The sequence below is a fragment of the Hippocampus guttulatus genome, chromosome 14, assembly GCF_054856545.1.
Source record: "Hippocampus guttulatus isolate MCC_2025c chromosome 14, RoL_Hgut_1.0, whole genome shotgun sequence".
In the NCBI taxonomy this organism is placed as follows: domain Eukaryota; kingdom Metazoa; phylum Chordata; class Actinopteri; order Syngnathiformes; family Syngnathidae; genus Hippocampus; species Hippocampus guttulatus.
In genome coordinates, this window is record NC_141274.1 from 1,125,503 (window position 1) to 1,151,766 (window position 26,264).

General features: G+C 42.0%; 2 protein-coding genes across 2 annotated transcripts in view; one reads left to right on the forward strand and one right to left on the reverse strand.

Moving 5' to 3' along the window:
• The window catches only part of sntg1 (syntrophin, gamma 1), a 35,668-nt gene extending 31,384 nt beyond the window's left edge, over positions 1-4,284 (forward strand). The window contains exons 18-19 of the mRNA XM_086128313.1: positions 2,140-2,250; positions 2,988-4,284. Of these exons, the coding sequence (XP_085984439.1) occupies positions 2,140-2,250; positions 2,988-3,173 (297 nt within the window). The 3' untranslated portion in view covers positions 3,174-4,284. The remainder of the gene's footprint in view (positions 1-2,139; positions 2,251-2,987) is intronic.
• A 920-nt stretch (positions 4,285-5,204) lies between these two features.
• On the reverse strand, positions 5,205-24,992 carry pcmtd1 (protein-L-isoaspartate (D-aspartate) O-methyltransferase domain containing 1). The gene is made up of 6 exons (XM_086128314.1): positions 24,727-24,992; positions 15,928-16,319; positions 15,208-15,310; positions 14,280-14,451; positions 11,554-11,677; positions 5,205-9,859 (listed from the first exon to the last, which is right to left on the reverse strand). The coding sequence occupies exons 2-6, from the start codon at positions 16,232-16,234 to the stop codon at positions 9,450-9,452; spliced, it is 1,116 nt and encodes a 371-aa protein (XP_085984440.1). The 5' UTR covers positions 16,235-16,319; positions 24,727-24,992; the 3' UTR covers positions 5,205-9,449.
• Between the last annotated feature and the right edge of the window lie 1,272 nt (positions 24,993-26,264).

Consider the following 26,264-nt stretch of genomic DNA (forward strand, 5'->3'; position numbering starts at 1 on the left):
ACATGAGCATTATACTTTATACTTTATAATTGATGTGATCTGAGCAGGGTTTAGCATGAGCAATGCATTTCCTGAAACACAGTGACAAACAACCATTCACGCGCACACTCACACCTCGGGGACAATTTGGAGTGTTGCATTAATCTGCCATGCATGTTTTTGAAATGTGGGAGAAAACCATAGCACCCGGAGAAAACCCAGGCAGACACGGGGAGAAAATGCAAACCCCGCACAGGAAGGCCGGAGCCGGAATCGAACTCTGCTCCTCTGGACTGTGAGGCCGATGTGCTAACCGGTCGTCCGCCGCGCCACCCTCAGTGTATGTCACTGAGATAAATTGATAAATGTGCAAATACACTTTGTGACTGAGTAATTCTGGGCCACTGGTACACGGTGCCAAAATATTATTTACTGACCAGACACGGTCCAATTGACAACGTGAGGGCTGGGAACTCTCCAATGAACTCCAAGGGTACTTAAATCTAATGGCTTCCTCCATGCTTCCACATTGTCATTGCTGTTTAATTCCCAGTAGTGGACCTATGAACGAAGGACAGAACTTTTGCACCAGAGTTGACAACACTCACTTGGTGATTTCCCCTTCAAATCTCAAGTTAGCTGCAGCTTCTTGTGAACGACATCAAACAAAAAGCAAAAAAACATTGATTTCACTGTAATTGATGACAAATAAAAGCAAAACACATTCCAAGTTTTTTTTTTCTTCTCTTGGCCGAGTGTGATGCCAATAGTGTACTCATCCTAATGGACCGAGAGCACTTAATATTGATGTGTTCAATAAATGAAGGCATAAAATATGTGCTTTTGCATAAATCAGCAGATGTGTGGGAAGGACCGGGAAGGTCTGTCCTTTGCTAAGTGACGACAAAGATTATGCCTCAGACAAACGTGTACCTATAGAAAGTTAATTGGTGACAAAATCTGGATAGTTGTTTTGTTGGAATGTTAGAAGAATAACGGCAATGCATGATATGCTGCTTGTTGCTATAAAGGAAAAAAAATTGGGATCTTTTTGATTGATTTTATGATATGCCGAAATTTGTAGGGGAGCATTCAGATTCCTTGTGGAGTCAATCAAATAAAAATTGGATTTAGGCTTGTTTAAAAAAAAAAGAGTGATACATCTGACGAAATGTGAGAAATCCGCCTCTGATATGGATTTTCAAGCCCTTGACAAAAGCAATATCCCTCTCCTCGAGAGGTTTTCCCAAATCGGCGCAAAAACAAACTTTTCCAACCTGTCACTCTGAATTTCCGGATGGGAGCATGCTTATTAAAAATGCGACTCAGCTCATCAAAGTATTGCAAGGGCAGCTCAATATCATCAACTGAAGCGATTTTGAATTTCCGGTACGTAATGTTGCAATGGCGCAATGATCATTCAGATGATTTACAAAAATGCCTGTGTCAGGCATTCGTTCAAATTAAATCAAAGCTAATTTTGGCAGGTTTTTTGTTTTTTTGGTCCCATTGGGACAGGTTAAGGCATTAAGTAGTTGAGTCAGGTTGAATGAATTGCAGGCTGATTTAAGGGTGTGTGACAATAACGTCAACCAGCGTATGCTACGGATTCTGCTTGTCACAATAAACTACACAGAAACCTTGAAGTCAAGCTCTAAAATATTTTGTGGAGTAGTCACGGCAGTGTCTGCTATGCTGCTTGTTGCTATGATGTATGAACATCTGGATAGTTCTGTTTAAAGTGTGTTTTAGTCCTGACCATGTTCTGGTCACCGGCCGATTGCACGGCACATTGTTACAATTCCAGTAAAGCCGCATGCAAAATAAATAAATAACTAAACAACCCCACTAAATAAAAAGTGTCCTTCCTCGTTTTGCAATTCCATTTTTTCGGGCATTACCATGATGATTTTCATTGTACTATTGTCAACCTCAGTGCTGATTATGATACTCCACCTCCAGATGATTACACGAACATAAACAGTTTGTGTAGGCTTTACTCATAAATATTCATGCTCTTTTCTTTGCCGCTATTATTTCCCGAGCGGCAGCAAAAAAGAACGCATGGCGCAATGTCACGCAGAGTCCCACATGCATTATTCATGATCGGTTAAAAACGCAAACCAATGATATGTGCCTTGTGACCCTCTGCATTTGCAGGCTGTCCTTTGGAGATACAAATTCTCTCAGCTGAAAGGCTCATCAGATGACGGGAAAAGCAAAATCAAGTTTCTATTCCAAAATCAAGACTCCAAATCTATTGAAGCAAAGGCAAGTAAATCTTCACAAACGGTGACTTGCTTCAAGCGGGCTTTACCCATTTTTAACATCTTAATGCACAGGTGTCAAAGTCAAGGCTCAGGGGCCAGATCCGGCTCCCCACGTCATTTCATGTGCCCCGCGGGAGCAAATCATGTGTGTCAACTTTCATGATTCTTGCTGAAATCTGTATTGAAATGTCAAATCGTCATGACAATCGGGAACAAATAGCGATGAGTTTTTGCACCAGCCCGCCAAAGGAAGCCATAACTCTGAAGTGGCCCGCGACAAAAAATGAGTTTGACGCCACTGTTTTAATGGATGTTTAAAACAAATGTTGTCTGTCGTAGTACCAGAACTGACCTGCGTGAGTCAGCATGTGTCACATTGCATGCAGACTACCAGAAAAAACAAAGAAGAAGAAAGAGTAGGAATAGCAGAACTGTTAGTTTAACCCTTTCACGCACCCTGTAACCTGATAACATGATAAGCTATCCACTGTAGTAACCGCTGTCCCTGCAAGGTTTATTTGGTAACTACATTGATAATTTTTTGTGGTGAATCCAAATACACTTATTGGATCAAAATCTTGACCCAATGTCCTGGGTGAAATCCTCACCCCAGTGCATAACCCAAAATTGGCTTGGCCCCTCTGGCGCCCAGTGCTGGGTTAGCTATTGGATTTCTTTCAACCCAGCGTTTTTAAGAATATGTGTGTAGCCCGATTTATTGATTATTGTCTCCTGCAGGAGCTGGAGTTCTCCAACCTGTTTGCGGTACTTCATTGCATTCACGCTTTCTTCGCCGCCAAGGTGGCGTGCCTGGACCCCATGTTTGTGGAGAGCCGGGCCACAGCGGCTAACGCCGGCATTCCTTCGCTGGGGAGCATCTCGTGCAATTCGCACACGCCCACGCTGAAATACAAGAACACTTGACGCGGCGTTTTTGCTTTTGGCGTGACCGTAGCCTCAAACGCTGAATGGGATGGACAAAAAGCCTCCATAGGAGGTTTTGATGCGGACACTTCTGGAAAATGCCTGAAATCTCATTCGCAGCCTTTCTGGGAAGAGTTTCCGCACAAAAAGACTCAATGGACACCAAGTGTGCATTTATTTCAACATCTTTTTAAGTGCAGCCACTCGGCTCCTGTCATATCGAATATTAATATTATGATTGACACATAAAATACGGCTACTTTTATATGAACCTTTCTTGAGGATTTAAACTCTTCCTGATCTCATCAGTCTGACACTATACGGACAAAAGTCTAGGGACTAATTATGGTATTCGTCATTTAGGGTTTCACACTTGTTTTGTCCAACCTCTGAAAAAGGTTTGCTACGAATGAGAAGATTTGGAAAGATTCGCTTGTGAGTCATCAAGGCAGTGCGTGGTAGGCAGCTCATCACTCTCATTTTTCTTCTTCTTCTTCATCACTTCTAGGTGTTATATGTCTCAATACGTTTGTCCACACACTTTACGACAGTAGCGGCAGAATGAGATCTGCAGGAGGAGTCTGCATTCATATAATTTTTCAGGGCAGCATTATTACAGGAATTTGACTCCACCCCCCCCCCCCCCAATTTGTATGATTGTGTAAATAAGCATTCACCCTGAAATGACCTAAATTACAATGTTGGTATGATTTGCGGAGTTTGTTTCAGAAGTACTGCAGCTAAATTAGCTGATAGCATCCACTCTCCATTATTAACTCACTCTGGACCAATTTAGAAGAATGCTATACAAAGCTATGATGTTTTCATTTACTATCATGAGTTTGGATTCTGGTTTGTAAATATGAAAAATGATATCGGCGGCAGTGAATCAAACACATTGGTTGGGGCAGCTCGAGGCGGGCTAACATCAACGGTCTATGGCAGACAAAATCAGATTAATGGGTTTTACAAAAGATGGTGCTCGCAGTAATGCCCTTCAAACAAACGAAGATTCATGCGAGATAGAGGAGTTGATTTTATTTTTTTGCAGATGTTTTATTAACAAATATACTGTGTCATGAATCAATAAAGGTGACCTTTTATAACACTGCTCGCTGGGTGATCGCTTTTCTGCATTGTACAAGCACCGCCGTTTTAGTCAAGTGAAGAACTGAAGTGTTTGCTGTACATTGCTACGCCTCAAAGAAAAATAAACGCCTCCCTCAAATAGATAATTAGTCAGTGGGTACGTTGTCCATATAAAAAAATTAACAACTCCCGCAAATACAGTCAACACGTGCTCCATTTAGTCTTAGTTAAGACAAATGCCTCAACTGAATGATATTTAACATTGGCGGCCTCATGCGAGTAGCGTAACATTAGCATTTTGGGCGAAACAAGGTTTAGGGTTAAATTAGGGGTCAGGTCGGGTAAGGGTTTTGGGTTAGGACTGAGAAGGGCTAGGTTAGGTTTGGCTAGGTTTGGTGGTTCTACTTGGGTTTATGGTGAGGATTCAAGTGGGGTTACTGTTCTGTGCTGTGATTAGCAAGTCCGCATTTTGGTGGGTGGCTTAGCAAAAGGATGTAACGTTGGCTTTTGGGGCTTAAAAAAGGATGTTTATGTATATCTATAGTCGCAGTCCGAATGAAACAATATTTTTAAGGGCATATCAGAGGCAAAAATAAACATCAACAAGATTAAGTTAGCATAAAACTACTGAGCTGAATCAAACCAGGACAATTAATGGAATCTAATTCTCCAAAAACTGGATTCATCTTGCACTCGAGTCTGTTATTATTCAGATTGATTAGAAAAATGCAAGTAACCCTAATGACGTCATCACAACATTCAGTGGCAAATGCACTTTTGTAGCTTCTTTGTCTTGGATTGTGTGAACACTTACGCCACGTGGCTGTCTGTAGTGTGTTGCACTGAGGGCACCGGTTCAGCATCTTTACCGTCCTCCTCAATTCTCTCCACTCAGATGCCATATGAAACGCCACAGTTCAAGTGACAAGCGGGGGCAGCCGATTGCGATTGTGGCCTTTATTCTGATGCCAAACTTCCAAAGAGAAACAACACATTTTCAAAAAGAACAGCACGCAATCACACTCCAGAAATGGATGCATTTTGGCTCTGCATCCAAACCTCAATTTTTGTCTCTGCAGAACCTCCAAAGTTGAACGTATTGAAAAATTGGCCTCTGAACATCAAAGCATCATCATGCAAGACATCACATTGAGTCCACAAGTCTTTTTTGCTTTTCTTTTGTGTAAGGGTAAAAATGATCTCAAAGAGTTAACATGATGGAAATAACACCTAAGGTTGCTCAGCGGAATATGGGATGAGAATTAATTCCCTATCAATTACATGTGCAATAATCCCCCATTTATTCACAGTTCACTATTCACAAAATCACGTTCCCGACCATTTTGCGTTTTTTTTTTTTTTTTTTTGAGGGGTTGGGGAATAGAGTTCATTCTGAAAGGCTCTGAAATTCCACAAGATGAATAGGAAAGTAGTGCGAGTGGTGTCAAAAATCTATATTGAAGTGACACATCTTGAACGAGAAACAAGTTTGTGTACTGTATGTCTAAATTCCTTATTTAGCCTGAGTTGTCAGTGGAAGGGTTGGAGAGTCGACACTGCATTTTCACGCACTTACAAAGCAAAAAATCATCTGGACACGATTCATTCTCAAGTCATATGAGTTGAAGAGGACATTAAAAGTGCTTCGGGGCATATTTTTGATTTAAACTATTAATAAAGACAAGGAAAACCAATGTCAAATTACTCGTCGTTTTTCACTATTCTTGGCAGGGCTTGGGCCCGATTTTGAGATGACGCCAAGCAGTGACCATGTTGAGTATCAAAGGCATCTTCTCAGTGTGAGTAGTTCAAGTATCATTATACAGTGTTATTATTTGCAGTAATCGCCATAAAACACCATTATAACACTTGCAATGTCCATAAAATGGTCGTGGTTGACTCCAATTTATTGAAATCTTCAACGTATGCATTCATACCAGCAATATCAACAAAACAACACTAGGAGACAGCATCACTCTACAATATCAGCTATTTTCAAAGTGAGAATCATATCACTGCATTTTTGTTTTACTTTAGATATCACGAGTGAATATTTAAAAAGATAAAATATTGTTCAATTGGTTATAGATGACATAAAAGGGCCACAAAGCACTGCTTTTTTGTGTAACTGAAGCTCCTCAACTCACTTCGACATAGTACCCTAACACCAGGAGGCCACAGGATGGCGGCAACTCCCACGTTTTCATCTAAATGAAGCTCCTAAACTCAGTTCAACCTTGTTCCAGGGCACCGGGATGCCACAAGATAGCAGAAAAGCACTACTTTTCTCCAAATAAAGCTCCTCGGCTCGGTTTAACCCAGTTTCCTGTCACAGAGATGCCACAAGATGGCGGTAAAGCAACACCTGTATTGCTTTTGCCATGAACAAAAATGTAAAATTGGTGAATTTTTCAACAGGCAACGGAGCAGAGGCTCCCAAAAATGAAAATACGCGGTTATGAATTTGCAAATGCCCAGCCGCAAATATGTAAGGTTTCCCTGTTCAGCAGTATTTGTTCCAGCAACACTAGGTGACAGGATGGCACTTTCCCGTTCCCTCCGACTTATGTGGGTGGTTGAACTTGATATTGGTTTGATCATACGGCGGTTAAGTCAGCCAGCGTTGCAGTTTGGATTGTGTTGGGCTTTGGAGGTTCTGGTTTTGTCTTAAATGATGGGGCATGAGAGTTTTAACGCCACAGTGCCAATCAAACATGGGTAATGAGAAATTATTGCTCACTTGAAAAGTTTTCCGATTAATGTAAAGTAAAACACAGGCAGGGGGAAAAGTCAGCTCATTAGCACACCCGCACACACACCCGCACAAATAACTAACAATAATCAGCGATTTGTTTTCACATTTTGCCATCAATGAAGACTATTGTATATATTCATCTATTGAACAGACAGCAGTGGAATTTTGGTGAACAGAGTTGCCAGTGTCAAGTTACAGTACAGCAAGAAGGTGCTACGACAAACCCCAAACTAAACTGTATAGACTATATCCATATATGTGTCCTTACCTTATGTATCTTTTTCATTTCAGCTTTTTTTTTTTTTATAAACACTAAATGATGCATTCAAGGTAAGACAAAGGTAAAGTCCAGAGAACACGTGACCAAAAAAAAAAAAAAGTGGAATGTCATCTCCTCCATGTGACGTTGGCACTTAAAAAAACACCATCACTATACAAGTGGTGCAGACCGATCATACTTTGATCAGAACATTTCAGAATTTATAAGTCTGCAGTAAAAATCAACCCCACCCACCCAAACACCCTCTCACCTCAAACCACATTAAGGTGCTTTGTTATACAAAAAGGCTTTGAAATTTGCATTGCTTTTCATACAAAAGAAAAAAAATCAATCGCTCCAGATTCGTCTCGATTGATTGGCATGAATGACTCGATGTAAGAGTGCGATCATGCATCGGTAACATTTCACGGAAGGGCCTCGGCTCCTCCGGCTCCAACAAATACAACATCGCGCCAAGTCAGCGTTCCTATTAGAAAAGGTTGTGCTAAAAGGTGTCCCCCAAGTAAAAAAAGGTTATGAGACCTCCTAGGTAGAAAAACCCATCAGGTCTCATCTCATGAATGATTATGAAACAATCCTTTAGGCATAAATAATCATTCCGATACAGGAGAACCTCCAAAGTAGAACGTCACAAGAGTGGGACAATTTGAAGTTCACGAAAATTTATATTAGTGAGCATCAAAAGGATGCTTTTTCTTTGGCTTTTTGGTGTTGTGATGCAACACTGATCAACAGGAAATGCTATTTACTGCCAAAACAATGATGAAGATGAATTGTGCAGCACGGTTCATTTCACCAAGTGGATCCTTCAATGATTTAAAAAAAAAAAAAACATTAGCCGCTGAACCATTGCTCGTACGGTTGAGCGTGGTTTTATGACAGGGATTTTTCATACAGCTTTATTTCCAATCTGAATTTTTGGATATTCTGGTAACTGGCAGACAAAAATTCTGACAATGAATTCGTCAAAAACTATGTATGAGTAAAATAATTTCATTCTTGTTCCCTTAAAATGTTTGACAATAAAGATATGAATTACTGGCAGAACATTTGACTGTTTTGTATTTGTAGCTTTGTTTGAATGTGTTTAAATTTCTTATGTTGTAATTTATTCATGCGGGCTAAATAAATAAATTGGGGATTTTTGCCAAATTGAAACACGCTAATATCAGACGATTAAATCGGCCTGCCGATTAATCAGTCCAACCGTATTTCCAATTCCATTCTCAAAATTTTCAGAGATACTAAACAAAACTCTCAAATGACACTCTGTGAGAGTAATTCAGAAACTATTCTGACGCCAAACACCGCTGCAACTTTCGAGATGGGGTGATGGATTGGCGTCTTGCTCAAGGGCACCGCAATTGTTTTGGATTTTTCATGATGGTTAGTTGAGTTTATTAAATTCAGTTCATTCTAATTAGTTTTCAGAGCTTGATGGTTTTTAATCGTTTTAATTTAGGGGGAAAATGCTTTGCTTGACTTTAGGTTTTATGAGTTTGGAGGACGTGTTTTTTTAGATATTTGTTACGTGCAAGACAAAAACAAAAAGGTGACTATGTATGATGTCAGAAAGTAAACTGACCTACAATTTCCAAACGAAAAAAAAAAATTTAGTTTGTAACTTTTTCATCAGTTTCTATAAAAAAAACTCGAGTCCTTCCTTCGGCATCAGCTTATCTAGCATGGATCAACCTAAAATTCATGTTTTTAGAACGCGGGAGGAAGTCAGAGTACCCACAAACGGAGAACATGCAAACTCTACATCGGGGGTGGCCAACCCGCGACTCGTGGTTGAATACATGCGTTTAATAACAGAGTTTACGCTTACATTTTTCAACAACGTTAATGCGACACTGCGTGTCCAGTTACAGGCCATTACAATGGTGACCGATTAATAAACAATAATGGGAAGAATAGTTTTGTTGAAAACCACTCTCAAAGGGGATCGTGTTCCAATTTGGAGGTTCCGGTGTACACCGAATTTGAAATTCTCACTTTCATGGTGTGTACGTTAAAAAGAAAAAAAAATCTAATCAAAAGGAAAGCAACATATACAAATAACAATGTCAACATTATTATCCAGTGTGATCTGTGATGCTGAGTTCTGCCATCAAGATGGTGCGGAAATAATGCTACGTGTGCACCTCAGTCACTTCTTCCTGTAGTACAGTAAATATTCCTTGAGGGACTCGGGCAGGGGGAGAGCCATGATCTGGTCTCTAAAGATGTTGGCCTGCTTGAGGATCTCCACGTCGCCGAGGTCCCTCTCCTCCTTGTCCTCCTCCTCTTCCTCCTCGGCGTTGGCCTCGCCGTCCTTGTGCTCCTCGTCGCCGTGCTCCTCCTCGCTTTCCACCATCTGCGGGATGAGCTGGTTGCCCACGAAGACGTACGTGTTGATGCGGCGCCGCCGGCAGTGCCGCCGCTTGCGTTTCTGCGGCGCCCGTTGCGCCCCCGCCCGCCTGGCCTGGCCGTCGTCCTCGCCGCCGCCCGCCAACTCGCGGAGGGTGCGGCGGATGTAGATGCGGCACAGGTCCTGGAGGGTGCGCACGGTCACGGGGGCTGAGGACGGAGAGGGAAACACGCAAACACAAACACGCGTATTGTGTCTTGACCGGGTCAGGCTGCAAAAAAGGATGTTGAGATTTGGTGAAGAAGCATGTGGTTCGTGGCTCAAGGTTATTCTTGTACGCTGTAACTGTTCCGTGGTACCGTGTCAGCTGTGACGGTCGCTACCGAGCTTCGATTATGCCACTAATCAATGCCTCCCCCTCAAACAGACGCCGTGCACCAATAAGCTGCTTGGGCACATCGTCCGCTCAAGACAAATCAAGGCCTCCCCGAAAAAGACTGTGTATAGGACAAAGAAACATCTTGCTCCAAGTCACAATTAGTTTGCATAAATGTCAACCTCTTATGACATCGGGACACCACCCAAAAATAAATGCTGTGCCCCAATTATGTGCAATTGAGACGGATAAATACCTCCCTCAAATGCTGCAATTATTTGGCAACTCAAATAAACACCTCCCTTACATTCCTGTATCATCCCAATTAGTTATACATTCTTTAGTTAAATGAACACTTCTCCCAAATAGACGCCCTGCGCCACTTAGTGGGCCATATTTTCCGCACTAAAAGCCGCACTGGATTATTAGGCGCACCTTCGGGGCTATTTAAAAAAAAAAAAAAATCATATATTGCACGCACTGGACTATAAGGCGCAATCTACAATGCATCTACGACATGGAGCTACAGCCCTTCATTTGACTAGAAAAGCGTTCATGACCGCCTCCAAAAAAATGTAAATGAACGATTACTTGAATGAAACTACGAAAATTGAAAATACAGTAATGCATCACAACAGAAAAATCACAAAATAAATTCTATAGCCCCCCCCAACAGAATTAATTTTGGCATTTCCTTGAGCGTAGCTGCAACAGAACGATCAGATGTCAGTAAATTGTCGGAGACTGGACTGTCTCAGAAGTGTTTGTTATTTATTCCTTTGTTGTGTCCTGTATTCACAAACAAGGAACTCACAAAATGAATTCAGTAGGGGGGGGGGGGCGATAGAATTAATTTTGTGATTTCCTCGCTTGATTTTCTGTTTTGATGCATTATTTTACATTTTCGTAGTTTCAATGAAGGAATCGTTAATTTATGTTTTTCCGAGGCAGTCATGAACGCCTCTCAAGTCAACGGAAGAAGAGAAGGCACGGAGACGGACAGACAACTGTATTTGTTGAGACTGCGATAAACATTCATAAAGTGTGCGTTTTAAAAAAACAACACCACAGCTCTCCTTTTTTCAGAGCTGCAACAAAAACCTATTTAATAAAGCAGCGACACAGTTATATATGGCAAGTTATAACATTGTAAGCATCTCTCCCGGAAGGAGCAATCTTGGGGTCGACATATTTCCGTAATGACCATACACAAGGTGCGCCGTGAGCTTTTAAGAAAATTGAAGACTTTTCGGTGCGCCTTATAGTGCGGAAAATACGGTACGTTGTTTGCTTCAGAAAAAAATAAATGCCTCCCTCAAATAGAGTCAATGCCCCAATTGGTTGGCAGAGGTGCATCAGCCATACAAGACAAATAAAAGTCTTCCCGAATCAGACAGTGTAACTGTAACCAACTCTGAAGCAGCTCTGTTGAACACGGCAGCTTTCATTGAGGTAACCTTGTACACTGCATTGGGCACATGTGATCTCTGCACATTTGAACTCAAAAGGCATGTGGGAGGAACTCACGCAACTGGACACTGTCTGACTTGTCACCGTCAGCTCTGCTCTGCTGGACCAGCGGCGCAAAGGACACAGCCAAGATGTTTTTGCTGTCCCACGTGCACTGGCCCGTCCTGGTGATTTGGGTCAGCTGTGGGGGACGTAGGGCAGAAACACACGCGCACACAACTTTTTGTTACATTACATGTACACATTTCACTAAATATAACATTTTTCCCTGTAAAGCAGGGGTGTCAAATTCATTTTTGTCGCGAGCCACATTGTACTTACGGTTTCCCTTGGAGGGCCGTTATGACTGTGAATTTTGTGAAACCATATAAATGTTCAACGACCTCCACATATTACATTTACAGCGAGCAACAAATAGATGGCTAACTAGTTTTCACATCAGAAGTCAAGAATAATGGAATAATGGATTGTTCAAACATTGAATTTATGACATTATATACAACAATTTGACATTTTGGTTCAGACTTTAGCAAGCATGATGTTAGTTGACATGCTTGCATTGCTTTCGCGGGCCACATAAAATGATGTGGCGGGCCAGATCTGGCCCCCGGGCTTTGACTTTGACACCCGTGCTGTAAAGTAGGCCTTTATAATATTGATTTTTTTTTTCTTTCCAATGTAGCGCTCTTATGCCAGCTCTCGTACCTGATCTTATTAGATTCGATTCAAGGTGAAGGAGGCAATCAAGTGTCGGTTGCACTGTTATTGCACACAGACAAAAATACTTGCAAATAGGAGGGGTATATTTAAACGCTATCAAGGTACAATTAAAGCGCACACCATTGTCATGCATGGTTGGAAATGTTAAATCCAGTTGAGGCGGGCGTAATAACGAAGAGCGGGTCCATTAAAGCATTTTGCCAGATGTCCTCTTCATCGATTATAATGGGCACCAAAGAGGAGGGAGTGTAATAATGCTTTTATTTCTTCAAATGATGATACACTCTGTGCCCAAATTACAACGTAGTCGGAATATCCGCAAATGAATTCCTCCACTTCCGACTATGAAACACCTCCGTCAAACAGACACTCCCCCCCGCCCCCCAGTTGGTTCGAGTGTTCAGCCTTTAAGATAACTAAATGCCTCCATCAAACAAAGAACACTGCTAGTTAGTTGGCAGGTAAATCAATCCACTTAAGATAAACACCTCCCTTAGTGAGACGCCATGCCCTAATCAGCTGACAGGTAAATATCTTTTAAGACAACTAAAAGGCTCCTTCAAATACCTGCTGTGCCTCATTTAGACGGCAGGTGTTTCAACTGCTGCTGATAAATAAACGCCTCCCTTATACATGTGCCATACCCCAATTATTAACACCACTCTCGAATAGATGCCAGTCCCCACTTAGTTTCAGATGTATCCACTTCGGACAAATGCCGCACACAAAGAAATGCCACATTTTTATATCACAAGTAAATCAACGAAACACATTAAATAAAGCAGGTAAAAAAATGTATTTCTTCTTGAAGAGTGACAAGCCCAGAAGTGAGAGGTCACTTTAAGACAACAATAACGGGGGCTCTCTATGGAAAGTGTACAAAGCCAGTCAGAAATCGATTCGGAAAGGCAACGTTTCAAACCTATCTCAGGGGATCCCGGTTTCTGAAGAGTTGGAGGAAAATGTTATGCCCGAATGGCCGTACATGGAGTGGAGATGGGACCCACCGGGATTGGAAGAACGCTAAATTATATAGGCTGCGGTTATTAGCCTAGCGCTATTGTTTAGAATTCAAGGCTGTGCCGTGCTGTAAATTGCGCGCGATGGGATTACGTACTTCGTCGTCGTATTCCCACGAGCACCGAGAGCACACGTTGTAGTGTGTTGGTGTCCTACATTGTCATCGCTAAGATAGTTCAGCTGCATTGTCGGCCACTCTGCACGTTATATTGGCAGCGTTGTTAGTTGTAAACCATTACAGAGGATTTCATCCATGCACTAAGATAGTTTGAATGTTTTTGCACAGGATTATAACCCCGTAAACGTATTGAATTGAATTCAATACAACTTTATTGTCAACGTATATTACTTGGAATCAAATGTTTTCATTCACAACATCTAGAGTTAGTCATTGGTTAGCATATCTGTCTTTTTTTTGCAAATCCAGTTGGGAAAACGAGTCTTCGAAGTGCTTGTAACTCAACTCAACTGTATTTACAGAGCACTTTCAAACAGCCATCGCTGCATACAAGCATGCTCGTCGACAGCAGCGTGAAATTCATTCGCTTTGCGAGAACAAACCATCGTTCCAATTTTCTGGTCCATTTATGTGCCCTATTCTTTTCTTTTGGCCACGCGCATCGCCACACAGCGCAGAGGCATTTTGCCGAATAACTCCATAACAATGGCAGAGAGCAGTTAACGGGGCAATGAACAATGCAGTCCAATGGCTAACTGGCGACTCGACATTCTGTAAATGACATCACTTGCTGGAGATTGTTGAACAAAAGCATTTTCATTGTTAACTAAAAAAAAGCAAACAACCCCCCCCCCCAAAAAAATGAACTAAAGTATGCTTGAAATAGTTTTAGCTCTAAGTGTTACTCAAAAGACGGTTGGCCATGATTACTTCAGACTTGACCTTGAAGACCAATACATGCCCTTGTCTGTAAGCATCCGAAAATAGAGCAGACACCCCTCTTAAGGGGGCTCCACAACAAGCCATGAAACATTGATACACGTGCTAGTCTTCAAATGCAGCAAAAGGAGTCTGCGAGTGTCACCTGATCCTCGATAGGCAGCACCAGGATGCCCCCGACTTTGAGCAGGACTTTCATGTAATATTCATGAACTTTCTGCACGCCGGCCCCGCAGTAAATGCGATCATACTGGTGGCTGTCTGTGGAGATTTCCAGGCAATCTCCCACAACAAAGACAGGCTCGCAGAATTCAAACCTGCGGGGAGAGTGGAGGGGGTTACATCACATCAGATGGAAACATACAAAATGACGAAGCCAAATTATGGTGAGCCCTATAAGGCTGTTATGCCGCCACAAGTATAGAAAGCACAACGAATGGGAACACAGTGGAAAAAAAGAATAAATTACCATAATATCTGCGGTAAGAAAAACAACAAACTAGGAGGCATTCCATCAAGAACAACCCACTAAAAACGCCTCCCTTCCGCTATAATGTACGGCTTCCTGTGAGCTTTCAGGCAATCTGTTCTTGAGACTTTTCCAGAGTCCCGGGTCAGGTTTTTTCCCCCCTCACTTTGGGAGGGGGCACTAGCGAGTTACTTTTAAAATTTGCAAAATTTCTTCAGATGACAAGTCTTTGAAAATTGTGTTGGTGTTTCAGTATTTTGAAGCCCTCGAAAGAGCGATTCACAAAGTTGAAACAATAAGTGAGTTGCTTGAGTTTTGTGTTTTATGTCAAGTCATCAGCCTGGTGTGATACACTTGTATACATAGTTGAACAAAGACAGCTATTTGTAACTAAAAAAAAAAACGTTTGAAAAAAAATCATTTTAGGACCAAAAGTGCTGAAATTGGATCTTTTCCCTTAACCCTAACTTTAAAATGCTTCGCCACGGGCTTTGGGAATGGCCGGTCCAGTATGCACGACTCACCTTTTAAATGAAAACCGATTTTCCGATTGAAATCGTTTTGCATGACACCCCTAACAACATTGTATTAATCCAACACTCACTTATCGAAGCTGTCGCTGGTCTTGATGAAACTGTCCAGTTTGTCCCTGGCGTATTCCACCACATCCTTGTGGAGCTCCACACCGTGGTTCACACCAAATGGACCTGCAGGAGCAACAAACTGTACCGTATTTTCCGCACTAAAAGCCTTCCATTTTCTTAAAAGCTCACAGCGCGCCATAAAATCCGATGCGCCTTGTGTATGGTCATTACGGTAATATTTCCACCCCAAAATGGCTGACAACGCAGAGTTCAAACTTAAGGCGATTTTGCAGTTGAACACGGAAACAGAGCAGCGGCAAGAGAGTTAACGTTAACGAGTCAGTGTTATAACTTGCTGTTGGTGAAGTGAACCGTGTCGCTGCTTTATTAAATAAGTTTTACTGACATCTGATCGTTCTGTTGGAGTTTCCTTCAGCATAGCTCCATCTAGTGGAGGCATTGTAGATTGCATCTTATAATGCGGTGCACCCAATATATGAAAAAAAAAAGACAAAATAGGCCATTCATTGAAGGTGCGCCTCATAATCCAGTGCACCTTTTAGTGTGGAAAATCGCCACACATGACAATGAAAGACAATAAATAAACGGATTCAAATGTTTATCGTCATTTTTTGCAAAATAGATTTGATTCTATTGCAGCTAACATGAATCCTGATCAATCTGTGTTCTATTTCCAAGGAAAGATTTTTTTTTTTCCCCATGCCGTTTGCCAAGCTTACCGATGATGAGTCCCACCATGGTGCTCAGGTAGCCTGTCCCGCTGCCCAGGTTGAGGAAGGAAAGTCCCGGCTGCAGCTTGAGTGCCTCCATCACCTCGGAGTAAATGCACGGTGCCGACAGGTGGATGTTGCCGTGTTTCCACGCCAAATCTTTGTAGGCGCTGTCCCGATAGCCGTCCAGGTAGTAGTCGCCGCGGTCGATGGCGCGAAAAGCCTGCTCCACTCTCTCCGTGCGAATGTACTGCGCCTCCTTCAGGTTGTCGATGAGGTCGTCATTGTCCTCCCCGGCGCTCACCGCTCCACCCATGCCGACAAAAACTGCTTTGGGCCCCCGAAAAAGATCCAGCTGATTTGTCTCCTCACGCTAAAGTCATCTCCGGGCAGCGAGTGACCTGAGGCAAATTGTATTAAGCACAGTAACCAGATCAAATGATGATCGAACTTTGACGCCGCGATACGCCCACATTTGATGGCCGCTGCGAAATAAAAGCTTTGCGATTCGATGTCACCTCTTTGTCTAGTACAGTGATTCTCAACCGGAGCCTTTCTGTCTCATGACAGGTAAATCGCAGACAGGTAACAAAAAGTTTGCTGGGAAAACCTGTGAGTAACTGACCAAAATAGAGTTGCAACAATGTATTGATCAATTGTCAATGAATCGGTCATTCTTGGCCATTGGTGAATACTGGAGTAGGTGCAGGCTTAAATAAGATGTACTTCTTATGACAGGCATGTTGAAAAGGACACACGGGAAATGTAGGAGTGTATCAAGAGGTGTGAGTACTGTTTATTTGTTTTCATTTATGTGGTTCTGGGCAGATCTGACATTAATTAAGTTGTCAAAATAATCAATTATTTTTGATAACCGATCAATGTTTCCCTGATTTTTGTTGTCGCCCATGAGAGCAGACCGATTGTCTTTGTACTGAATCAAAATGAAACCTTTGCAAACATCTGCTTTTACTTCAAGAAATGATGATCAGTATTTGCCCCCGTTTTCAAAATATGTTATCGAATGTTTTTGCATCCGATTCATCAATGAATCAACCCCATAATTGACAGATTGATTCTCAAAACAATTGTTAGCTATAGCCCTTGACAATTTTTTTTTTTTGTAAATGCCTGAACATGTCACAATTCATAGAAGTAAAGCTCTACTTATGTCCAAATGAAACTCTTCATTCATTCAACCTATTTGCTATTTGTGGATTTTTTTGCCCAATGTTTTTTCAAAATGTTTTTTTTGTAGCTGTTTTTTTGGGGGGGGGACACCTGTTTTTTTCTTTTTTGTTGTTTTTGTGGATAAGTGGGGGTTTACTTTCCAAGTCAATCGCAATATTCATGAAAGACGTCTCACATTGTGCTTCCCTCACAATCACGGTAATACTACGCCGCCTGGAGTAAACATCAGAGTGACGGTGTTACACAGCTTTGATACCGCCCCACTCTTCCCCTCATCGAAGATGCGTCGTTGGCAAAGCCCCCGAGGGAAGACGCCTCTCCAATGTCCTTGATGCCTTCTCAGCATCGCTCCGTCCGACTCGGCCCGTGAATTCACATTCAGGCTCGACTCGATAGCGGGAGAGGAGGACTGTACTGAGGTCATTTTCCATCGCAGAGCATCGTCATCCATTTTCCTCGCCATCAGCCGGCCGCTGCGTATTTTTAAGTTTCCCCTCCTTCTGCCTGCCCTGCTTGGTCATTTTAAGTCCAAGGAAGAGAAAGTAGGTCAGAGACAATCTTGTACAAATAAAGCGCCTTTGCCCCACTGCAGTACAGTCTTACAGGAGAAAATCCACACAGGGGTCTTAATACAGCTGCTACTCTATTAGGCTGGATTTACTTACAATGCTGGTGCAAGTGCCTGATTTTTCATTTTCGTGTAGAGCACTCCCCCCCATCTTCTGGCGCTCCTTCTAAAGAGCCTCAATATGTCAATGAAGCCCCGTCTAAAGGAAAAGTAATGTTTTGGCACCATCCTGTGGTATCCTAGTGCCAAGGAACTATGTCGACGTGAGGGGAGGAGCTTCTAATATGTAAAAAGCATGCAACGGCATAGTCATGCTTTTGGGCCATCTTTGCATTTATAAACCTTTTGGCGAGGCATCACATTTTTCTTCATATGCTCAATTGTTACATATCCCCTGTGACAAAAGACATACATTTGACACAATGTTTAATATCTACCAGTGGTTACATTACACTTTTAGCTGGTAGGGGTTGATTCTCCCGCCCATGATTTCAATGACGGTAACCTCCACATACCTCCAGTGGCCATGATCAGTATTTATTTTGCTTCCCTCATGATAGCCACACCTCTACTGTACCATATTTGGACTATGTTTAATCGTCACTGCTTTTGCTGTCGTTGAGTTCCAGCAAATGTTGATTTAACGTGTATGTGTTGTTAGAGGAGATACGGATTTGTGCCATGGTTCTTTCTCTTTACATTGCCATAACACGGACTGACGACTTTTCCTTTTTGACTGTGCTTTTACCTTTGTTTCTGGATACTACGGAGTGGACTTTATCAACCTTGTCAGTACAAATTGACGAGTCTTAGCAACTTTTCACCGAACCTTCAACATCCCGGATCGGAAAGCACGCGACGAGTGGGACCTCCGTGCATTGTTGTCAGGTTTGGCAGGCGCCGCACACTGCAGAGACATTGTAAACAAAAGCAGGTGAGTTCACCTGAGGTATGGCTATGCTAATGGCTAATATTGAGGCTAAGTGGTTCAGAAAATGAATGAGTGGATGACAGCAAACGCTATGACACTGCACTCACTGTTGTACTCGTTGGAATACAAACGGTGAACTCGTTGAAGTGCAGCTGTGGTGAGTGATATTTTTAATCATGAATTTTTATTTTGGTTCTTGAAAAAGTTTTCCCATGATAATGGAATAGTAGTACTTTAGGGTTTGTGGGCCTGCCTTTATTTAAAAATAGGCGTGCGTGTATGTGTGTGCATTGTGAATGGCTGAAATATCATCACTGCTAAGTAAATAATAATATTGTGAATGATTTATTATTTGAAGCATTACTATTAAAAACTGTATATGTAAAACACTTGTGGAGGGGTTAACAAAATGCGACCAACTTTAGGTACTGACAGGCATCAGAGCTTTTCAGATTGCTCATCGCCACACCATCTGGCGTAACAAGAGTTCAGAAAGGAGCAAAACACGCGATGGTACGTCGTTGTCGACAACTTTCTTTTTTACATGATCCTCTAACACCGCGACATTAGTCGGTAGCAGGATTGAAATGTTTTATTCTTTCAAGCTGCAACGACAGATGTATCTGTAGGATAGAAAAAAAGTTAACGGTTATCGTAGCGGTGGGGAAACAAAAGATAACCCTTGTGCGGAGAAGGGGATTGGATGTGAATCGCCGTCATGTCTGACAGCGCAGAGTTGCAGAGGCCACGCCACAGTGAATCACGAAAACTGATCCTTAGGAAACCCTCGCTCTTCACAACAATTTAACACCACAGGTTTGATCATCCAAAAGTCTTATCTAATTTACCGCAAGTTACCCACATGACTTTTATTGTGTGTGTTCATGTGTGTGTGATGCTACACAGTAAAGCAGAGGTTGGCAAAAACAACAAGTGTGAATAGCAGAGGTTGGCAAAAACAGCAAGTGTGAAGAACAATCAATACGTGCAACAACTGATTAATTCACCGGCCTTATTTCAAGGTATCGAGGTAATGATGCCAGTCATTGATAGCAAGGCGCCCTCTTGTGGCTGTTTTACGACAAAGAACAAAATGGCATGCCTTGCTGACAGAACGTGTCCATGCCAGTCCTCTTAAATGCCCAATACGATGCAATTTCTACAAGTATATAAGGTTTATATTAATGCTTAACAAATTTGGGCGTTGGCAAAGAGGTAAATTATGACAACCAGTTGCAATTTATGGCTTATTTTCAATGCACAGGCATTGCCTTTAAATAGAATGTTGCCGAGCTGGGCTTCTACTGCGCGTCGTATCGTGGCAGTTGAAGCGCGTGTACTTTTCTAAGATGTTAATAGCTTGCCAATCATTGACGTGATAAAACGTGTGCACGTTAGCATTAGCATCAGGCATCGTTGCGCTCCAATCATTCTACAAGTTTCGCAATCGACGTGAGTTGTCCTAACATTCAGGTTTGGTTGGTTGAATGTTCTTAACAATTATATTTGTTCACTTTTTTTTATAAACAGCTCGGCAAACCATGCATGACATCAGATCTGCTTTGTGCCTTCTTCCTCCTCTGTCATGTATGTCATTTTGTCTGTGCCCCGCTGTGCTCTAAGACACCACAGTTGAATTCAACGGTGACCTTCAGAACAGAATGACGAACTTGTGTTTCAGATTCAGAAAACTTTATTTATCCCCGTGTTGCTAAAACTCTGGCCAAATGGTAGCTATTGCTAAATGTTACCTGCAGCACTGCTGTACGCGTTTTAGTTATTTCTACTTCAATGCATTCCTCGAAAATAAGTTGTACAACCATACATTTTTATTGGTATTTTTTCTTGCCACTGGGTATTTGCGTTTCATTCTATTTATTTATCTATATTTTAAAAACATTCATTCTATTGTGTGCGTGCTCCACAAAATGGATATTTTATTCACAAATGGAAAAAGGTTAAGAGAAAATTGCCATTCATTCCATGCCGCTTTACAGAAAAATGCTATACTGTATTGGAATATATATATATATCTTTAAAATGACTTTTATTTGGTTCAATAGAATTTTTATGATTCAAAAGTACTTGTGGTATTGGTTCCTTGGTATCAATGAGTACTCAAGACTTGAGTAGCCATAATGGTATCAGTCTGTAAAAACTGTGTTATCATGTAGCCCTACTTTTGGGGGTTAACATCTATTAACACTTGTATGGCAGTTGGGAATGTTAAAATGTTACTTAAAACTACAGAATATGCCACAATTGATTATTTTACATAATATCTAATGCAGGGGTGCCCATTATGTCGATCGCGATCGACTGGTAGATCGCGGACTGGTCCCAAGTTGATCGTGAGGAGTGTAAAAAAAACAAACAACCATTTGTATGTCTTGATGCATGTTGGTAATATATATTTTTTGTGTTGATGTACACTGCACCCAAATCATCCTATCAGTCTCATATTCACAAAAAGTATTTTAAAAATAAAATAAAACAAAGCAGGTCAAACTTCAACCTACGGTGGCACGAGACCTGCGTCACCGGAAGTTGTTAGCGCTCAGCAGTCTGCAATTGCAGCTTGCAATCGGAGCTGTTGCACTAAACTTTTATCGCTATCATTATTCTCATTCAGAGTTTGTTTCGTGTACAATTAACCAAAGAATAGGAATCTAGAGGGCCAAGGGAAGCACTTTAAAACGGCACATGTGAGCTACGGTAGTTAACAGGCTGCAAAAGTGCGTCGCATGCCTCTGTGTCAGGCTGTTGCTCATCATGGCGTGCGTGCGCGGTTACGGGTCGATCGCGTGAGAGTGGTTGATCGAAAAGTCGATCTTCGGTCCAAAAAGTTTGGGCACCCCTGATCGAATGGGAAGGAAGACAGAACTGAAAAATGTGTATAAGGCAGCCTCCAAATATTTTAAATGCAAGTTCACCAACTATAGCAGAATTTTCAACATGCTGAATATTGTCCAATGTGCATGCAAATTTAGTAGGATTTTCGGTACAACAGGAAATGAAGCAGAGTACGAAAATTAACACAAAAGGCTTTTGAACAAATACCGTACCTTTAAAACTGACCTGTGGTAGAACCTATTATTTATATTCTAACTTGCTGATTCAAATGCACACAAACTGCACTCAAAACATACCTTTCCTCCATTCTTTGGCTGACATTTTTCATGATTTATGGCATCATAACAGTGTGACACCGCACTGAAGGATACCTGTCGTTGCAATTGTCCTGCTCCCACCGATGTGCACAACTTTATTTTGCGGGTAACAACGAGCCCTCGGTGAAACAACCAAAGTATCAAATTGGGAATTTATCTTGTAAGTGCAATCAAAACACTATGGGCTCAAAAAATATACTCTCTATGTACTCCATTGCCGTTAGCGGACCAAAACAAGGTGGGAAAAGCTCATGACACGATTACACTTTTCTTTACGGGATGAACCGAATTGTCATTTATTGAGCAACTTAATGTGCCCACAGGTGCCGTTTGTGCAGTGCGTTTGCTGTTATTTCTGTACTTCCCCTGTGGACACACCTCACAGCAGTACAGACCTGTTTGTTTATTTTAAATTACCAAGTGAGCCCTCCTCACATGTCTGTAATTTAGCTCTATAATTAAGCATGAGTGTACTCCTGTGGGAAAATCTGAAATTTAAAGTTCCCTTTGGAGGTACTGGACATGCACATATTGGACATACAGTGTAATTTTGATACATGCAATCCATTTTGATGAGAAAAGTTTGTTTTCGCCTTATTTTGTCAATCATTTTGTCGAGTTAATCTTAGGTTTCTATGGTTACTAGATAATCCTGGTTCCAACTCAGTGACACCAACTCAACTAATCAGCGCATCCACTGTTCACCTGACAGAGTTGTCAGAGTGACAGCTGCCTCGGCTAAAATGTTTTTGTTGTGTTTCACTATTTTGTAATGTTTTGTGGAATAAAGGGTGTGTCAAAGCTGTTCTGAAGGAAAGGCAAGGCAGATTTATTTGAATATCACATTTCATACAAAAAGCAACTCAGTGTGCTTCACACAAGACGCAAGACTTACAAGCATTTACAAATTCAACCGCTAATGGCATTCTTCTTTCCCCCCTTTTTATCCTTTGTTTAAACCAGTAAAACATCATAGATATTAAAACTAGATTTCCCAAGAGTGTCCTAGCCATTCAGAAGCAAAGCAAATGGCACACAAGTAGCTTTCAAAAATTCCTAAAAGAACATAGATTGACAACACTTAAACTCATTCACAAAAAAACTTTACAAAATGTAAAAGTAGAGTAAAGAAGTATGAGTATGTATAATAACAATAATCACTGTGTGCGTGTGTGTGTGTGTGCGTGCGTGCGTGCGCGGTAAGGGACGATCCCGGGAGGTTGGTTGAACAAAAAGTCGAACTTCGGTCCAAAAAGTTTGGGCACCCCTGTTCTAAATGGTGTTTGTTTACAGTCATCCCTTGCAACATCACCGTTCACTTTTTACGGGTTCACTGCACTGAGTCGTTTGGCCAGTGGACAGCCAGGCCCTGTCTTTTAAAGTTACTGGCATTCCGTCACAGATACCAACGTACAGTAGAATGTAAGGATGGCGACTTCCAGGGGGACAATGTTAATATCTGCACTTCACACATATTTTTGGTATTATATGCATCAAGCTTTAAAATGTATCCATTCATCCATCCATTTTCCAATCCGCTTAGGGTCGCGGGAGGTGTGGGGGGTGGGGGGTTGCTGGAGCCTATCCCAACCGTCTTCGGGCTGGAGGCGAGGGACACCCTGAACTGGTTGCCAGACAACCGCAGGCTTTAAAATGTATATAAATAATACAATTAAATATTTGGTGGCTACTTTCCAGAATTAATCTTTCATGGCGGTGGTCTGGAGCGTAACGCCTGCAATAAGCGAGGGATGACTGAACCAGTTTGCTTTATTTTGTCGCAGAACATTTATGATTATGATTGCCGGACCCAATGGAGTGACACCTACATCAGCTAATCGGTGCGCAGGTTGGTTAAGTGCCGTATTTTATACCTTTGGAAGACTACATGGCATGTTAAAGCTGTACTAAATGATGTTGTTAAATCTGATATCCTTATACAGGTAGTTTTTTTCTCACGTTAAACAACGCCATCAGCGTGCCGTGACCAAAATAATAGAGGCCTTTCAAAAAAATCTATGGATTTTTAATGTGGTGTAGAAGCTCTGCAGATGTTCTGAAATGTGCTCGTAAGCGCTTTTCGTCTATGTTGTTAAAGTTGTCGCTTTAAATTTACTTATGCTCCGGGTTTCATTTGAGTGACACCTTCATTAGCCAATCAGTGTACCAGTTAATCACGCACCGCAGTTGCCAAAGAGACAACTGCCTCTCGGCCAATCGAATCGCACCGACGGTTCTTCCACACTGTGTGTGTCGACGAAGCCAAAACAACAACGTTCGTCGCACCAAGTCGACAACTGAGCACTTTTTAATCAAGACTGTTCCGTTTCTTTCAGCGCATCTGTGCGAAGAGAATGGCGGGCCAGGCGTTGGTTACATAAATCGACACATACAAAAAAAAAAAGAAAACTGTTTTGCATTTACATGCAGGGTTTGTTCCCCGTTTGAGCAGAAACGCAGCAACAACTGCCAGTTCTCTGCAATGCGATTAACCCAAATCTTTTTTAAGCAGCGACTGACTAGATCAACCGGTTTGCAATAAATATATCTTTCAGTGTCAACCACCCACGGAGAATTTAATAACTATGACTATATTTGCAATAACAGTTATCCCAGAGGTATATCTGAGCTCATATTTTTTAGACAGTGACAAAACAAGGACGCGAAGGGGCATTTAAAGATCGCTAAGGTCGGGACTAACCTGGAGTTATATGATGAGATAATTATGGAGTAGCAAGCTAGCTAACCTTAGCTCGGAGGGCCTGAGTGCGCCATCACCAAAACACACACAAAGCAGCTTTAGAGGATGACCCCCACCCCCTTTCACTTCGACTTTTCATCCACGAATAACACATGTAACAACCACAAAACACCGAGCTAAGATAACCAAACGTTGTACTTTAACGCGTAAAACCTGTTAGCGTGTCAACAAACGGAACAATACTCACAACAATGCCGTGTCGCATTTAGTCACTGCTCGTCTCCGGGTGCAATGCGGCGGTTCATGGAGGCAACAGGAAACATTTACAGCTCGTCTTAAGAGTTGTTATTTTGTGTGTGATGAAAGCAGGCTCCGGTGGAGTAAGTGCAAATGAGCGAGGGGTTTTGTCGTGTTGGTAGAAAGAACAGCTGAGCGGAGAGGATGTAAACACAGCACGTCACGTGGTGAGCGGACGCGTCCACAGAGAGGCAAGCACCGTTGATACTTACATACACTCGATCTATTTATCTATCTATCTATGGATAACTAGTTTTGAAATAGGAAGCCAGGAAATTGTTTGTTCGAGTATTTTTCAATTTATTTTAAAGGAGGGGTTGGTCACAAAAAAAAAACATCTTGTATTATGTCATTGTGAAAAGTGAAGACAATTTGCAAGAAAAATGATTTGCCCTCGCGGGTCACATGAAATGATGTTCGTCACATGAAATGATGTCGCGGGTCGGATCCAGCCCCCGGCCTTGAGTTTGACACCTGTGATGTAAGATTCCCACAGGGATTTGTCCTTAGTTGCTCCATTTTTTCTTATTATCTCCGACAGCTACATAGAATGAGAGTCAGAACAATGAAATGCTCTATTCTAGGCTTTACTCGATTAGGATTTTAGAGCTAATCACTAATCAGTGAAAAAAATGATAATCGAGCGCCGATCCATTCGCAGTGAGATTTTTCATGTGCAAAAATATGTACCCCGGATTAATGAGATGGAAAACACGGATGATGTGTCATCTGTTGCCTTACGGTACAGTTTGAAATTAAAATTCTCCTCTGTCAGTCTGTTCGACTGACTGTGAATCCAATATTCGGTGTTACCTCAGCGAATTCAAAAGAAAGAAACCAACAACACATGATGAGGCTCATCAATACTATTAGCTAGCATACTCGTCTCAATAACATGCAAACACAAACCGACGGACTCCACACATGGGAAAGCATTGCACAAACCCTATCGGTGATAAGACTCCCCTTTTGGCATTGACGCCCACTATTGTATTCTGGTTAATACGGGCAAATTGTAACGGCAATGTAGATCCCACCGGATGCTCGTAACCGCGTTACTGTATTCGAATGTGCAAAAGATGCATTCAGGCACCGCCAACAAAACAGGACATCTCATACACAAACAAGAAACACTAATTATCCATCCATCCATCCATTTTCCGAACCGCTTGATCCTCACTTGGGTCGCGGGGGGTGCTGGAGCCTATCCCAGCCGTCTTCGGGCAGTAGGCGGGGACACCCCGAATCAGTAACCAGCCAATCGCAGGGCACACAGAGGTCGAACAACCATTCACGCCCACACTCACACCTCGGGACAATTTAGAGCGTCCAATCAGCCTGCCATGCATGTTTTTTTTTGGAATGTGGGAGGAAACCGGAGCACCCGGAGAAAACCCACGCAGGCCCGGGGAGAACATGCAAACTCCACACAGGGAGGCCGGAGCTGGAATTGAACCCGGTACCTCTGCACTGTGAAGCCGACGTGCT